We start from the raw sequence: 18,202 nt of genomic DNA, 5'->3' as shown, positions 1-18,202 counted from the left end.
TAATCTGTGGGAAGTCAGTCATAAATCTGGGATTCTGAAGGCTAGAATTACTAAAACATATTAATGTGATGGCACAGAACAGCTTCGATATGAGGAGCGAGCCCGAGTCCAAATAAAGTTTACACCTGCAAACACCCCCTCCGCCTACTCGCTCTCACACGCTTGTTTCTCCCGCCAAAGTGGCGTCAGGCTCAGGCTCTCACCAACCAGAGTTCTGATTGGAGGGCGGGCAAGTCCTACAACCCATTGGGCGCCAGCAGCGCCGGAGGGGCGGGGAAACCCAGGGCTCCTCGGCTTCGCCCGCCCCCACCCCACTGACGCGCGCCCCTCCCCCAGCAGGAGGAATGGTTGCCGGGATCCTGTACGGCACCCCCTGACCCCTAGCCCCGAGGTGCGGCCTCGCGGCCACCCCCGGACCACACCGGGGCGCGCGGACGGCCCTCGGCGCACCGAGGCCCTGCCTTCCCTAGCCATGCACAGGGGGCCTCCCGCCCCGGAGCGGCCCCCCAGGCCTCCCTGCAGCACCCCGTAATGCAAGCTCCCGGGGCGGGGGAGGCGGCGGCAGCAGCTGCGGCGGCGGCGGCGGCGGCGGCGGCAGCAACAGCAGCACTGCCTAAATCGAGAGGCAACCAGAAACAGGAGGAAAATGGCTCCGAGCAGGGACCGCCTGCTGCACTTTGGGTTCAAGGCGACCGTGAGTGACAGGGGAAGGGAGCCGGGTGGAGAAGGCGGTGTGCGCCAGCCCAGGGTCCTGGGGGAGCGGTGGCAGGGCCAGGGGCGGGAGGGCGAGGCCGGCGGCTTGGGCTCCGTCTGCCCGCGTAGGGGAGGAGGGGTCCCGTGCGGCGTGCGGTCCTCCCGCGCCCGTCCGCGCGCACGCGCACCCACCCTCGCCCCCCACTACGCGCGCGCACGGGCCGGGGCACTTCCCTGCCTGCCTGCTCCGGGGGGCGCCGGCCGCGGGGGCGCGGGCGCGGGCTGGGCGCGGCGGCGGCGGCGGCGGGCGGGCGGGCGGGCGGGCGGGCGGGGGCCGCGTCCGGTGGGGGAGGGGCGTCTCGCGCCGCCGCCGCTCCTCCCCTCCTCCCCTCCCCCGGCCGCCGCCGCCGGACGGCGCTGCCCAATGAGCGGCCGCGTTGCTGGCAGGTGGGGAGTGTTTTTGTTTTGGGTTGAAGTTGAGGCTGAGGGAGAGCCTAGCTAGCGACTCGCCGTCGTCGCGGCCGCGGGCGGTGGCGGAGGCCCCCCACCCGGCGTCGAGAGGTCGCCCCCGCGCCGGCGGCCCCCGCCCGGCCCCCGCGGCGCCGCGTCCCGGCCCGGGCCCCGGGGCCTGCCTGGGCCCCCGCCTTCGCTCCCGCACGCCGCAGCGCCCGGCCGGGCCGCACCCGCCGGCCCGATGAGGAGGGACGTGAACGGAGTGACCAAGAGCAGGTTTGAGGTGTGAGCTCGGGGGATCGGGCTCCGGTCCTCGCCCGCTCCGCCGCCCCGCGCCCGGCTCGCCGCCCACCCGCGTCGGCGTGCCAGCCCTCTCCCCTCTGAGCGGCCGAAGCCGGCGCCGCCGGCCGGCCCGGTCCTCCCGGCCGCGGCCCCTTCCCACCGGCCGGCCGCGGCGGGGGATTAGCTGCGGCGCCCTAATTCCCCCTCCCCCATCACTCGGCTTTCCATTCTTTACACACCCTTGGCTCGCCTCCTTCACTCCGCAAGAGAAAAGCATCGCGGCCCCGACCGGCCAGAGGGAGCGTCTTCTGCACCGCTGTGAGGAAGCGTGTGCCTTCTGTGCAGCGGGGAAACGAGGGGCCGGGGCCGTTCCTTCAGCTTGAGACATGGATTAAACTAGGGAAGTGGGGGTGGTAGACCGGGGTGAGAGAAGAGGCCACGGGTTTTCGGTGCTGAGTTTGGTTGGGGTATTGTTCTGATACTTCCTCTTCTTTCCCGTTTAGTCTGTACTTTGGTAGCGCATTGTTTTGGGGAACCCTTAGGTACCCGCAGGGTTTGAGACTGGGACGAAGGTCCGAGAGACTTCAGAAAATCCATTCCCGTTTATCTCTTAGGAACTTGTCCTTCTCTGGTCAGGGAGGTTTATAGTCACGGGATTGAAAACTGGGCAGTTCAAAAGTATCTTTCGAGAGTATCGTCGTGTGGGGGAAGGGTTCCTTTGGGAAGTGTGAAGTATTGTAACTGATGACGAATTACAATTGTATAGTAGTGCACAGGAAGATTCATTGAGGGGGAAAGAGAGAAAGAAACATATACAAGAAGTGTAAATGTTACCTGGCCTTTTCTGGCAGAGGATCAGGCTGACCTCGGATCACTTACTGATCAGCGTACATCTCACTCGGTATTGTAAAAGGGTAAAACAAACGTTTTAAGAAACATGCCAACTACATGCAAGAGATGAAAACTTCTACCTAAGGCTAAGGATGTTCAATTTAGTTTCTTCTTTTTATGCTTAATGAGGGGGGAAAAATCAGAAATTGCCCCCAACATCATGATAGAATGCTTGTGTGTGGGGTACTGGGATGGAACCCAGAGGCTTTCTACCTCCGGGCTATACTCCCAGACCTATTTTATGTTTTATTTGGAAACCGGGACTCACTAAGTTGCTGAGAGCCTCACTAAGTAGCCGAGGCTGGCTTTGAACCTACGGGATCCTTCTGTCTCAGCCTCCCAAGTGCTGGGATTACAAGCATGCACCACGCATTTAGAGGAATAGAAATTCAGAGCTGTAATATTATGTTGCAAATTAGTGGAGAAAAGTCAAAGAATTGGTTGCCTTTGAGTTTTCAAATGTAACTTTAATCATGAAATTCCAGGAAGTATTATAGTTGATATTATTTGGTGTTACTTTAAAAGACTTCATATTCAACCGGGGAGTGGTGGCACAGGCTTGTAATACCCGTTCTTGGGAGGCTGAGACAGGAGGCTTACAGGTTCAAAACCAGCCTTGGCATCTAGTGAGACTCTCAGCAACCTAATGAGACCCTGTTTCCAAATAAGAAATAAAATTGGGCTGAGGGTGTAGCTTGGAGGTAGAATGCCTGTGGGTCCCCAGTGCCAAGAAAAAGAAGACATTGTATTCCCCTCATGTAGAAAGCCCAATAAAGCTAATTTATAGTGGTTTCATATTCAGTACTATTACAAAAAAATGCCATTAAAATTACTGAGTAGACATTTGATAGTTAAAGGAATCAAAAGTTCCAACTTGTGAAGGTTGTGGGGGAAATAGCCTTTTATTGCTGCAGTTAGTACTCTTATCATTTCATTGTTCACTTTAGGTTGTTGAATAATTATTAAAAGGAATTTATTTGTAGTATGTGCTTAAATTTTTATTGTGATTTTGTTTTTTTATAATTGTTTTTAATTTTAATTTTTATTTATTTACCTTTTCGCAGTAAAATCCCAGCCCTTTAAAAAAAAATTTTTTTTGGATAAAGGGTTTCACTAAGTTGCTGAAGCTGGGATTGAACCTGTGATCCTTCTGTCTCAGCCTCCCAAATAATTTGGATTGCAGTTGCAGGAGTGTGCCACCACACTCCCAACTTATATTTTAATTTATAGTTTGTAGTAGTGGCATACTAAAATAACAAAAGTATTGCTTTGTTAACTCTATTTGTCTTGATTATTATGTTGCTGGCAACTAAAGCTTTCTAAATGTAATCTGAGAAGGTGAAAAAAAGTCCAGTATAGTGCTGGGAGCCAGTACTTGGGAGACTGAGACAGGGGGATCTTGGTTTGTGGACAGCCTCAACTACTTAGGCCATCTGCAGCTTAGTGAGACCCTGTTTCAAAATAAAATAAAATAAAAATTGGGCTGGGGGTGTAGCTCGGAGGTAGAATGCCCCTGGATTCCATCCCTAGTACCACACACACACACACACACACACACACACACACACACACACACGTGAAAAAAGAATGGGAGAAAACCTCATTGTATATTGTTCATGGTTACAGTGTTTACAAACCAAAAATTATTCTGTACTGGGCATGGTGGCGCACACTTGTAATCCCAGTACTTGAGAGGGCAAGACTGAAGGATCATGGGCTCCCAGCCAGCTTCAGCTATTTAGGCCCTCCACACCTTAGGCCTTGTTTCAAAATAAAGAATAAAAAGTAGGGCTGGAGGTATAGCTCAGAGGTAGAATGCTTAGAAGTTCAATCCCAAGAACTTAAAAAAAAAAGTTATTTTGTTAGATGTGAAGTGTTCCGTGACAGAATACAAATGAAAATGACTAGACATAATATATATTAGTGTTTCATTTTCTGAAATTCATTTACCTCATTTCTTAAATCCATTTACCTTTATTGACCTAATTTATAAGTAGTAAGACAATAAACTGGCCTCTTATGAAGTAATGAACATATTGCTAATTCGTTGAGAATATAATTTTTTGTGTATTCTTACTGGGGCTTGAACTTGGGTATTTTAATACCTTTGAGCTAGATTTCCTAGTCCTCTGTTGTATTTTGAAACAAGGTCTTAACTAAATTGCTGAGAGCCTCATTGAGTTACTGAAGCTGGTGGTATACCTGCAGTCATCCTGCCTCAGTCTCCCAAGTACTGGGATTGCAAGCATGCTCCACCAAACAGAGCTTAGATGATGTTTAAATGAGAGCTTTTGAAAACTGGGCTTGGTGGTGCACACTTGTAATCCCAGCATTCAGGAGGTAGAGAAAGATGATCGCGGTTTGCAGACAGCCTCAGCTACTTAGTGAGGCACTCCGCATCTCAGTGAGACCCTGTTTCAAAATAAAGAAGAAAAAACAGGGCAGGGGGTGTAGCTTGGAGGTCATAAGCCTCTGGGTTCCATCCCCAGACCCGCAAAAAAAATAAATAAATAAATAAATAAACAAGAAACAAAATCGAACTGGGAGGTGTATCTCCAAGGTAGAAAATGCCTCTGGGTTTAATCCTCAGCACCACAAATAAAAAAAATATTAAAAAATAAAGTTACTTTTTAAAACATTTTCTGGTACTCATAATTGAATCTAGGGGCATTCTACCCCCAAGATACACTTCCAGCCTTTTTTATTTTATTTATAAATAGGCTTACTAAGTTGCTGAAGCTGGGCTTGAATCTGTGATCCTTCTGTCTTGGCCTCTCAAGTACTTTAGCATGTGCCACTGTGCCCAGGTAAAATGTTAGCCTTTTTCACATGCCCAAATAGGACAGAGCTTATCCCAGTACTTCAAGTACTGTACCCTCATAATGGAGCTACTAAGAGTATGATAGCTGTTGGGCATGAGTCACACCTGTAATCCCATCACTAGGAAGACTGAGATAGGAGGATCACAGGTTCAAGGCCAGCTTCCACAACTTAGCAAGCTCCTGTTTCAAAATAAATAAAAAGGAGTCACATACTATATTTGGGAGGCTGAGAATGGAGGATCACAGGTTCGCAGCCAGCCTAAGCTACTTACATCCTCTGCAACTTTTTGAGACCCTGTTTCAAAATAAAGAATAAAAAAAAAAATAGAGCTGGGGATGTAGCTCAGAGGTAGAATGCCCTGAGTTCAATCCCCAGAATGGGAAAAAAACCAGACAACTTTTGTGAGTCTAAAAATCTCATATCTTACTCTTTTTCTTTTTCTTTTTTTTGGTGGTACTGGGGTTCCTGGAAGCCCTTCTACCTCCAGGCTACACTCCCAGACCCATTTTTACATTTTTATTTGGAAACAGGGTCTCCTAAGCCAGCGCGCGCGGCTGGCTTCGAACCTGCGCGATCCTCCTGTCTCTGCCTCCCAAGCGCGGGGATTACAAGTGTGCGTCACCACGCCCGGCTTACTGTCTTTCTTATCAGCAAAGAATAGCTAATTTCAAAATCTGATTCGACTAATGTAAAAAGTGAAGGTTTCTTGGGGAAGGTAACTGAAACTTAGGATCTTTTCATAGTTGATTTTTACTGTTCTTTTTATAAGGAATATTTTTGTTTAGTATGCTTTTGGGTGTTCTAACTGGAGGCTACATAATTTAAATCTCACACTCACAGATAGAGCTACAGGGAAAAAAATTGAAAACCAAGAAAATAAACTAGATATGTTGCACCCTTTAGCATAGATGAAGGAAATGACAATGTTGGATGAAGAGTTAAAGAAGTCTAGAGATGTAAAACTTCATGTTCCTTGCTCTATCACCTTAGCATTAAGTCTATACAATAAGAATTTTTTTGTGTGTGTGGTACTGGAGGTGGAACATGCAGGCTTTGTACCTCCGGGCTATACTCCCATACCTTTTTTTTTTTATATTTTATTTGGAAACAGGGTCTCACTAAGTTGTTGAAAGCCTCACTAAGTAGGTGAGGCTGGCTTCGAACCCGGGTGATCCTCCTGTCTCAGCCTCACAAATATTGGGATTAGAAGCGTGTGCCACCATGCCCGGCCAATAAGAACTTTTATAAGTTAACATAGTATATGTTGAATTGTTGGTCTGTAATAATTTAATATCTTAATAACATTGAAATTCATTCAAATACTTAGAATATTACTTATAGTGAACTTATTTTTTGCCAATTTTGAAAAATTTCTTCCAAATTTAGTGATGATTAATAATTGAATGCTTCAAAGCGGGGTGTGGTCGCCCATGATTGTAATCCCAGCATCCGGGAGGCTGAGACTAGAGGATCACAGTTCCCAGACAGCCTCAGCTACTTAGGCCCTCTGCAAATTAGTGAGAATAGAAAATAGGGCAGGGGGTGTAGCTCTGAGGTCAAATGTCCCTGGGTTCCATCCCCAGACCCAAATCATCATCATCACCATCATCATCATCGAATGCTTCTAGCAATGCCAGGCACTGAACTTATGTTGCATGTTTTTTTTGTTTGTTTGTTTTTGTGGTACTAGAGATTGAACCCAGGGGCATTCTGCCTCCGAGCTATATCCCCAGCCCTACTTTTTTTTTTTTTTGAAACAAGTTCTCACTAAGTTCTGGAGGGTCTCACTAAGTAGCTTAGGCTGGCTGTGAACCTGTGATCCTCCATTCTCAGCCTCCCAAGTACAGTGTGTGACTATTTTGAAACAGGAGCTAGTGGCTTTGAACCTGTGATCCTCCTATCTCAGTCTTCCTAGTGATGGGATTACAGGTGTGACTCATGCCCAGCAGCTATCATACTCTTAGTAGCTCCATTATGAGGGTACAGTACTTGAGGTACTGGGATAAGCTCTGTCCTATTTGGGCATGTGAAAAAGGCTAACATTTTACCTGGGCACAGTGGCACATGCTAAAGTACTTGAGAGGCCAAGACAGAAGGATCACAGATTCAAGCCCAGCTTCAGCAACTTAGTAAGCCTATTTATAAATAAAATAAAAAAGGCTGGAAGTGTATCTTGGGGGTAGAATGCCCCTAGATTCAATTATGAGTACCAGAAAATGTTTTAAAAAGTAACTTTATTTTTTAATATTTTTTTTATTTGTGGTGCTGAGGATTAAACCCAGAGGCATTTTCTACCTTGGAGATACACCTCCCAGTTCGATTTTGTTTCTTGTTTATTTATTTATTTTTTTTTTTTTGCGGGTCTGGGGATGGAACCCAGAGGCTTATGACCTCCAAGCTACACCCCCTGCCCTATTTTTTCTTCTTTATTTTGAAACAGGGTCTCACTGAGATGCGGAGTGCCTCACTAAGTAGCTGAGGCTGTCTACGAACCACGATCCTTCTGTCTCAGCCTCCCGAATGCTGGGATTACAAGGGTGTGTCACCAAGTTTGGCTGATTTTATTTCTTATTTGGAAACAAAATCTCACTAGATTGATATAATCTCACTACTTTCTAAGGATTTTCTTAAACGTGTGATCCTCCTGTCTCAGCCTTTCCTGTACTGGGATTACAGGTGTACTGTACCATACCTGGCTAAAAGTAACATTTTTTAAAAAGTCATAGTGGTAGTAACATCAGCTGTTATTCAGATAACAGCCTACAATTTAATCAGTGCCCAGAGATGTTAAGACTCATAGAAGAAAGCAGTACCCTCCATTTGGGCATTTTGAATCTATGTTCATTGTGTTTTTCATTATATGCCCCTGCTTTTCTTAAAATCTGTAGTATTAAATATATTGTGTGACACTGGATTTTGATAATTCTTTGTCTGCCTTCTTCATTTTGTTAATTCTGTTTATCCAAAAAAGCAATAGTCATGCCAGGTGTTGTGGCACACACTTGTAATCCCAGCATTGGGGAGGCTGAGACAGGAGGATTGCAGTTTGCAGACAGCCTCAGCTACTACTTAGTGATGCCCTTTGCAACTCAGTGAGACCCTGTTTCAAAATAAAGAATAAAAAATAGGGCTAGAGGTGTAGCTTGGAGGTAGACTGCCCCTGGGTTTCTTACCTAGTACCACTAAAAAAAAAAAAAAAAAAAAAAAAAAGGAAAAGTCATGAAATGTGGCATACCAAAAGAACATACTACATTGGGAATTAAGAGACTTAAATATTAGGGTTTTTTTTTTTTAGTGTGTGTGTGTGTGTGTGTGTGTGTGTGTGGTATTGGGGGTGGAACCCAGGGGCTTTTCTACCTCTGAACTACACTCCCAGACCTATTATACTTTATTTGGAAACAGGGTCTCACTAAGTTGCTGAGAGCCTCACTAAGTAGTTCCGGCTGACTTCAAACCTGTGCGATCCTCCTGTCTCAGCCCCCCAAGTGTTGAGATTACAATAGTGCACCACCATGCCCTGCTCAAGGCCTGAATATTAGTTTAATCTTGACTTTTTGCTACCAACTAACTGTAACATTATTTCCTTTCACTTCTGGCTTGGTTTACTCTTCTGGAAAACAAGGAATTAGAATCACTCAAGTACCTTTAGCTTTAGTATTATGTGAAGTGTAACGTTTTATCCTCTGTGTGTGGTACTAGGGATTGAACCCAGAGGAGTACTACTTCTGAGCTATGTCTCTAGTCCTAATAATATTTATTTTTGTTTTACTTATTTATTTCGTGGTACTGGGGATTGAGTCCAGGGGCATTCTACCTCTAAGTTATATCTTTGCCCTATTTTTATTATTTATTTATTTAGTGGGTTGGGGGATGGAACCCAGGGGCATTCAACCTCCGAGCTACACCCCCTCCCCCGTTTTGTATTCTTTATTTTGAAATAGGGTCTCACTGAGTTGCAGAGGGCCTCACTAAGAAGCTTAGGCTGTCCTTGAACCATGATCCTCCAGTCTCAGCCTCCTGAATGCTGGGATTACAAGTGTACGCCATCACACCCGGCTCCTGTTTTTACTTTTATTTTTAGATGTGGTCTTGCTAGGTTAATGAAAATGTCACTACTTGCTGAGGATGCCCTCAAACTTGTGATCCTCCTCTCTTGGCCTCCCAAGTACTGGGATTACAAGTGTGTACCACCACACCAGCTTTATTTTTTGTTTTGAAATAGGGTTACTGAGTTACTGAGACTAAATTCTCACTAAATTGCTGAGACTGGCCTGGAACCTCTGATCCTCCTTTCTCAGTCTCCCAGGTATTGGGATTACAGGTATATGCTACCAGGTCCTGCTGTGAGTTTTAAAATAAAAATACAGGCTGTATTCCCTTGGTTGTTCTGAAACATTCACTGTAATATTTGTTAAAGTTTGTAGACTTAAGCCAGGCATGGTAGTATATTACCTCAGCTATGTATCCACAGTTTTGTATCCTATAACCTCGGTTATGTACCCTATAACCTCAGTTATTTGGGAGGCTAAGGCAAAAGGATCACTTGGGTCCAGGAGTTTGAGGCCAGCCCGGGCCACATAGTTAGACCCAGTATCCAAAGAAATGTAGGTTCATATAAACACAGTCTCTCAGTACTAAGATGCAAAAGTATACATTGTTTTTTACCCCTTAAGGTCTTATCCTTGAATATAAAGAATTTTCTGCATAACATATATTTTCCAAATTGGTGCTTCTTAAAAATATTATATATTCTTCCAATAGGTGAGAGCAATTTTTTCCACTGTTTCTATTTTGGGTGGTGCTGGGGATTGACTCCAGGGACATTCTACCTCCCAGTTATACTTACAGCCTTATTTTGCATCTTAAAAAATCATTTTTGGTAGAGATAATTGAACCCAGGGGCATGCTACCTCCAAGCCACATCCCCAGCCCTTTTATTTATATTAATTAATTAATTAATTTTTGTAGTACTGGGGATGGAACCCAGGGACATTCTACCTCTTGAGTTACACTCCAGCCCTGTATATTTTTTTTTAATTCTTTATTTTGAAACAGGGTCTCACTGAGTTGCAAAGGGCCACTAAGTAGTAGCTGAGGCTGTCCGCAAACTGCGATCCTCCTGTCTCAACCTCCCAAATACTGGAATTATAAGCTTGTACCACCACAGCTCGCTCTATTTTGTATTATATTTATTTATTTATGTGGTAATGGGGATGGAATCCAGGGACCTTCTATCTCCAGGATATACCCCTGACTATTTTTGTATTTTATTTGGAAACAGGGTCTTGCTAAGTTGCTGAGAGCCTTGCTAAACTGCTGAGGCTGGCTTTGAATTTGAGATCCTCCTGTCTCAGCCTCCTAAATCCTGGGCTTATAAAACAGGCATTTTTAAAAAATTTGAAACAGTATCTCACTAAATTGCTCAGGCTTCTGTCTCAGTCTTCCAAGTGCTGGGATTACAGGTGTGGCATGCACTGTCTGGCTAGTGCTCAGGCTGCCTTCCAAACTGCAGTCTTCCTGTCTCAGCCTTTCCAAGTACTGGAATTACAGGCATACACCACCATGCCTGGCTATGTTTTGTTTTTGAGATGGGGGTCCCCCTATGTTGCCCAAACTGGGTTGAAGTGATCCTCCTGCCTTAGCCTACTGAGTAGCTGAGATTACAGGTACCAACACTACTTTGGTTTTTTTCATTCTTTAAAAAGCTTTGCAGTGGAAAGAATATTAACAAAACTAAAGAAGTTTAATTTTTTACACTGTAGATATTAGTTTGAAAGCGCGCGCACGTGTGTGTGTGTGTGTGTGTGTGTGTGTGTGTGTGTGTATCGAACCTAGGGGCATTCTACTTTTTTATTTTTTATTTTTTTGTGGTACTAGGGATTGAACCCAGGGGCATACTGCCTCTGAACTAAACCCCAGCCCTACTTTTTATTCTTTTCTTTATTTTGAAACAGAGTCTCACTAAGTTGAGGAGGGCCTAAGTATCTGAGACTGGCCACAAACCTGTGATCCTTCTGTTTTAGCCTCCCAAGTAGTGGGATTACAAGCTTGTGCCACCACACCTACTTCATATATTGCTTCTTTAATATGCCATCATTCAAATACTGGGTGACTTTTCAGATGTATATACCCTTGACGACTTGGGCAGTTTTGTAGTATTCTTAAAGTAATCATAAAAGATTTGAACCTCTTTCTTTTCTCTTTTTTTTTTTTTTTTTTTTTTTTGCAGGTCTGGGATGGAACCCAGGGGCATTCGACCTCCGAGCTATACCCCCTGCCCTATTGTGTTTTTTACTTATTTTTGAAACCGGGTCTCACTTGAGTTGCAGAGGGCTTCACTAAGTATCTGAGGCTGTCTGCGAACTGCGATCCTCGGGTCTCAGCCTCCCAAATGCTGGGGTTATAAGTGCGCCAAACCTGGCAGAATTGAACCTCTTGATATGCATGATTTTGAACCCATGGGCATTCTAACTCTGAGCTATACTACCAGCCTTTTTTTTTTTTTTTTTTTTTTTTTGCGGGTCTAGGGACAGAGCCCGGGGCATTCAACCTCTGAGCTACACTCCCTGCCCTATTTTGTATTCTTTCTTTATTATTTATTTATTTATTTATTTGGTGGTACTGGGGGTGGAACCAGGGCTTTCTACCTCTGGGCTATACTCCCAGACCTATTTTATACTTTATTTGGAAACAGGGTCTCACTAAGCTGCTGAGAGCCTCACTAAGTAGCTGAGGCTGGCTTCTAACATGTACGATCCTCCTGTCTCAGCCTCCCAAGGGATTATAAACCTGTGCCACCACACCCAGCTGTATTATTTATTTTGAAATAGGGTCTCACCAAGTTGCATAGTGCCTCACTAAGTAGCTGAGGCTGTCTGGGAACTGTGATCCTCTCTCTGGTCTCAGCCTCCCCAGTGCTGGGCTTACAAGCGTGCGCCACCATGCCTGGTTTGTTTGTTTGTTTGTTTGTTTGTTTGTTTGTTTTGAAACAGGGTCTCAGTAAGTTGCAGAGGACCTCATTAGTACCTGAGGCTGGGCTTGAACCTTTGATCCTTTTATCTTATCCTCCCCAGTACTGGGATTACAAGCCTAAACCAGATAAATAAAAAAGGAGCTGTGCATGGTGACAAATACCTGCAGTCCCAGTACTTGGGAGTCCCAAACCAGAAGACCAAAATGGACAAGGATAGCCTCAGCAACTTCCTTGGCAACTCAGTGAGACCCTGTTTCAAAATAAGAATAAGGAGCTGGGCGTGGTGGTGTACACTTGTAATCTAAGTGAGCGCCTGGGAGGCTGAGACAGGAGGATCGCACAGATTTGAAGCCAGCCTCAGCTACTTAGTGAGGCGCTCAGCAACTTAGTGAGAACCTGTTTTCAAATAAAGTATAATAAATAGGTCTGGGAGTATAGCCCGGAGGTCCCCAGTGCCACACAAAAACTAAATAAATAAATGAATAAATAATAGGGCTGGGGGGGTATAGCACCTGTATTTCCAACACTAATAATTATTTTATTTTGGCACTGGGGATTAAACCCAAGGGCACTCTATTTCAGAGCTACACCTCCAGCCCTATTTTATTTTGAAACTAAATGGCTGAGGTTGACCTTGAAACTTTGATCCTCCTGTCTCAGTGTCATGCACTGAGATTACAGACTTCACTATTCTTGGCTAAATTCTTCTATTTAATTCCCAGAACTCTTTTATTTCAAATCTTGGTCTCATTTTTTTCTTACAAATTAAAAATCCTTTTGTTACAGGCCAAGGATTCCATTCCTGTCCCTGAGATTACTCTTTATCAACTGGCAATAAATTGGAAACTGAGTTGAAAATTTCAGTAATCTAACGTAGTACAGTACTGTGGTTTTGGGAGATATTTATAGATGTTCAAAATAAAGTATTCTGTAATACTAGGAAAATCCAAGGGAGGGAGAAGAGAGAATGCCCCTACACTGGCCAAATTTAGTTGCCTGTGGATAGTTAGGTTTATATTCTTTTCCTACTTGGTCTACTGGACCATGAGATTTTAATATGACCCTGATCCAAATATTCAGAGCCGGGTGTGGTGGCGCATGCTTGTAATCCCAGCATTAGGGAAGCTGAGACTGGAGGATTGCCAGCCTCAGCTACTTAGTGAGGTCTTTTGCAGCTCAGTGAGACCCTGTTTCAAAATAAAGAATAAAAATTAGGGCTGGGGATGTAGCTCAGAGGTAGAATTCCCTTGGGTTCCATCTCTAATACCACACACAAAATTAACTCAGAAAAACTAATGAATCCAACTGTAATTTTCTATTTTTGTATATTAATGCATTTGAATCCATTTGATAAAATATATTTTGCCAAGTATGCTAGCACCTGCTTGTAATCCCAATACTCGGGAGGCTGAGACAGGAGGATCACAGGTTCAAAGCCAGCCTCAGCTACTTAGAAAAAAGTAATAACTAATAATAGATATTGAACTGTGCTATAAGATTTGTGCTCAATTTGTTTCTTAGTTATATAAACTTATAAAATTAAATATATTCAGACCTATTTTATACTTTATTTTTGGAAAAAGGGTCTCTTAAGCCAGCGCGGCTGGCTAGCTTCGAACCTGCGTGATCCTCCTGTCTCCGCCTCCCAAGCGTGGGGATTACAAGCATGTGCCACCACGCCTGGCATATTTTCACTTTTAAAGAAACCTTTCTTTAGCCCTTCAACAAGTATTTACTGTACGGCTTGTCATGTATAAGACATAGTTATCTACCTTCTGAAAGCTTTCAGTTGCCTGGCATGGTAGTGCACACTTGGGAGGCTGAGACAAGAGGATCCCAGGTTTGTGGCCAGCCTCAGTTACTTAGTGAAACCCTCTGCAACTTAGTGAGACCCTGTTTCAAAATAAAGAATAAGCTGGGCATGATGGTGCACACTTGTAATCTCAGCATTTGGGAGGCTGAGACAGGGGGATCTGGGTTGACAGACAGCCTCAGCTACTCATTGAGGCCCTTTGCAATTCACTGAGACCCTGTTTCAAAATAATGAATAAAAAATCATGCTGGGGGTGTAGCTCCAAGGTAGAGTGCCCCTGGGTTCCATCCCCAGTAGTGGGGGGAAATAAAAGGCTTACAGTCTAATAAACTAAAAGAGAATCAATACAGTAAAACAAAACTTAAACTTTGTGATAGAACTACAAACAAAGTGCTATGGATTATAGAAAAGTAAAAGAACATTACCTACTTAGAGAATATTATTTCTGAAGAGGCCTCGAGTAAAGCATCCCTCATCTTACCAAAGGGTTAGACAAATGAAGAAATGTTTTGGCATGGGACTCAAAACATTACTTTTATTATAATAGAAAACAGATTCGAGAATATGGCTTTCAGTGTGTGAGCCAAGCAGTGCTTGTTAACTGAAGTCTTATCAGGTAGGCTTACCCGTACCAAGCATTCTCTACTGAATCTAATTTTCTTACATGGGGAAGAGTGTGACCCTCTCGAATGCTGAAATTACAAGGATGTGCTATCACGCCCGGCTTATTCTTTATTTTAAAACAGTCTTACTGAGTTGCAGAGGGCTTATGTAGCTGTGCTGTCTCAGCCTCCTGAATCCTGGGATTACAAATGTTTACAAGGGAGCACCACCACACCCAGCTTTTTTTTTTTTTTCCAGAAGAAATACAGAGAATCCAGCAGTGTTTAGAGAAATTTTCTCTTTATGCAGCCAGGCATGGTGGCGCACGCTTGTAATCCCAGCATTTGGGAGGCTGAGACAGAAGGATCACTGTTTGCAGACAGCCTCAGCTACTTAGTGAGGCCCTCCGCAACTTAGTCCCTGTTTCAAAATAAAGAATAAAAAATAGGGCAGGGAGTGTAGATCGGAGGTCAAATGCCCCTGGGCTCCATCCTCAGACCCAAGAAAAAAGAAGAAAAAAGAAAATTTCTTTTTATATAAAACAGAACTAAGGCCAGACATGGTGGCACATACTTGTAATCCCAGTACTTGGGAGGCTGAGACAGGAGGATCACAGGTTCGTGGCCAACCTCAGCTACTTAGCGAGACCCTCTACAATTTAGTTAAACCCTGTTTCAAAATAAAGAATAAAAAATAAGGCTGGGAGGATATCTCAAAGGTAGAATATCCCTGGATTCAGTCCTCAGTAACGAACATACACATACACACACACACACACACACACACACAGTAGAAGGCAGGGATAAGATGAAAAGGTTATTTTCTGAAAGTATGTAATGAAAGACCTCCATCTCAGTACTGTCCCCCTAGCCCAACCTTAATAGTTGGGCAATTGCTGTCAGCTTTATGTGTGTTAAGAGAGTCTTCTTTAGAGGAATTAAATATGAAGAGTTCAGGACCAGGGCTCCAGGTTCCCAGGATGAGAGTAAGAAGCCAGACTGAAAATGGGAGGCAGGAGCCAATGTGTCTACTCAGTGAACAATAGAAATAAATCTCTTTCTCCTTTCTTCACCTAGCTCCAGAATGCTAGCAAACAAGTGAGAGATGTATGGTCATCCTCTACAGTAAGAAAATGGCTCCAAGCCAGGCGAGGTGGGGCACGCTTGTAATCCCAATACTTGAGTGGCTGAGACAGGAGGATCACAGGTTCGCTGCAGCAAGCTCAGGTACTTAGGCCCTTCGCAAATTAGACCCTGTTTTTGTTTTTGTTTTTGGTGGTAATGGGGATGGAACCCTTCTACCTCCGGCTACACTCCCAGACCTACTTTTATTTTTATTTTATTTGGAAACTTTTTTTTTTATGGTACTGGGGTTCCTGGAAGCCCTTCTACCTCCGGGCTACACTCACAGACCTATTTTTTATATTTTTGTTTGGAAACAGGGTCTCTTAAGCCAGCACGGCTGGCTTCGAACCTGCGCGATCTTCCTGTCTCTGCCTCCCAAGCGCGGAGATTACAAGCGTGCGCCACCCTGTCCGGCGTGAGACCCTGTTTTAAAGAATAAAGCTGGGTGTAGTGGTGCTTACTTGTAATCCCAACATTTGGGAGGCTAAGACCACTTGGGAGGCTGAGACAGGAGGATCACACAGGTTCGAAGCCAGCCTCAGCTACTTAGTGAGACTCTAAGCAATTTAGTGAGACCCTGTTTCCAAATAAAGTATAAAATAGGTCTGGAAATATAGCCCGGAGGTAGAAAAGCCCCCAGATTCCAACCCCAGTACCACAAAGAAAAGAAAAAGGTTGAGGGTGTAGCTTGAAGGTAGAATGTCTCTGGTTTTAATCCCCACTACAAAAAAAAAAAAAAAAAAAAACACCTGTGCAATCCTCCTTTCTCAGCCTCCCAAGTGCTGGGATTACAAGGGTGAGCCACCACGCTTGGCTTATATGGCGTGTTTCATTGCTTATTTATTTATTTATTTTTGTGCTTGTCAGTTTTCAATTTCTGTTATATGTACTATAATTTATACAAAAGGAACTAAAACCACTTTGCCTTGATTTATCAGCCCCTCTGACATTTTGGAATCTGGGGATGGTTTAAATGTTTGCTAATTCTTCCTCAAATCCTCTTGTTTTCTTGCATTGTCTACCTAGTTCTTTTGTGTATGTGTAAATGGGGTAGGACTAGATGTGGAAAGAGGTAGACTCCAGGTACATTGCCACTTTGAATTTCTAGCTCTTTCCTTTTAGTAATAACTTCAAAAGAAGTTTTATAGGGCTGTCTGTGGGGTGCAGACCTGTAATCCCAGTAATTAGAAGACTGAGACAGGAGAATCACAAGTTTGAAACAAGCGCAAGGTAACTTAGTAAGAGCCTGTTTCAAAGTAAACTGGGTCAGGGTATACCTCAGAGACAGACCACCCCTGGGTTCAATTCCCAGGACCTCTCCACACACTCTTACACACAAAATAAAGAAGAAATAATTTTGTAGGGAATGGAAAATTTTCAGAATTGAGCCTGTTCAACCTCTGAGATCCAATCAGAAATTTGTAGGAAGCCAGGCGTGGTGGCGCACACTTGTAATCCCAGTACTTGGGAGGCTAAAACAGGAGGATCACACAGGTTCGAAGCCAGCCTCAGCTACTGAGTGAGGCTCTCAGCAACTTAGACGTTGTTTTCAAATAAAAAATATAAAATAGGTCTGGGAGTATAGCTCAATGGTAGAAAGCCCCTGGATTCCAGCCCCAGTACCACAAAAAAAAAATAAATTTTTTTCTAGGAGAAGTTTTTGCTTTTTGGTCCTGGGGATTGAATCCAGCGGCATTCTGCCACTGAGCTACACCCCCAGCCCTATTTTATTTTATTTTTTGTGGTACTCAGAATTGAGTCCAGGGGCATAGCACCTCTGAGCTACACCCCTAGCCCTATTTTATTTTTATTTTGAAACACAGTCTCCCTAGGTTGATAAGTTTCACTACATGGTGAGGCTGTCCTCTAACCTGCGATCCTCCTATCTCAGCCTCTGAAGTATTAGAATTACAGGTATATGCCACCGTTCCTGGCCCTGTCTCATATTTTACTTTGTGACAGGGTCTTGCTAAGTTGCTGAAGATCTCGCTAAATTGCTATTGCAGGCATGCGCTACAACACCCAGCTTCCAGTAGTTCTTGAAATCTAGGTTCTAGGAACCTAGAATGTTGGCAAGGTTGATTAAAGCCAAATAAATAGATTAAATGCTCAATAGAAAACACAGTAAAAATGTATAGATACTTTATTCTGGCCTGAGAGCAAAAAATAGACATAGGTATTATTATTTTTTTTTTTTTTTTTTTTTTTTTTTTGGTGGTACTGGGGTTCCTGGAAGCCCTTCTTCCTCCGGGCTACACTCCCAGACCTATTTTATATTTTTCCCAGACCTATTTTATATTTTTGAAACAGGGTCTCTTACGCCAGCACGGCTGGCTTCGAACCTGCGCGATCCTCCTGTCTCCGCCTCCCAAGCGCGGGGATTACAAGCGTGCGCCACCACGCCCGGCTAGACATAGGTATTAGATGTAGATTTTGGTCAAGCAAACAAAACAACTCGGAATAAAAGAAAACTCAGAATATTGAGTCAAGAAGAAAGTTTGACATATTAAGTAACACATTTGTTTTCTAAACGTATTCTTTCTTTGG

General features: G+C 44.2%; 1 protein-coding gene across 4 annotated transcripts in view; it reads left to right on the top strand.

Moving 5' to 3' along the window:
* Positions 1–646: 646 nt before the first annotated feature.
* Positions 647–18,202, top strand: part of FBXL20 (F-box and leucine rich repeat protein 20) — a gene marked incomplete at both ends in the record, with an annotated part of 102,115 nt that continues 84,559 nt past the window's right edge. For 2 of the 4 annotated variants that reach the window (XM_080712525.1, XM_080712524.1), the window contains one exon: positions 647–694. In XM_080712525.1, the coding sequence (XP_080568651.1) occupies positions 647–694 (48 nt within the window). Of the gene's footprint in view, positions 695–1,117; positions 1,430–18,202 lie in introns of those variants that run through there. The other 2 variants (XM_080712523.1, XM_080712526.1) reach the window with 2 other exon arrangements.

This window comes from Muscardinus avellanarius, assembly GCF_963383645.1.
Source record: "Muscardinus avellanarius genome assembly, chromosome: 16".
Lineage (NCBI taxonomy): Eukaryota > Metazoa > Chordata > Mammalia > Rodentia > Gliridae > Muscardinus > Muscardinus avellanarius.
The sequence above is the reverse complement of the archived record's forward strand: the minus strand, read 5'-3'. Positions and strand labels throughout refer to the sequence as shown.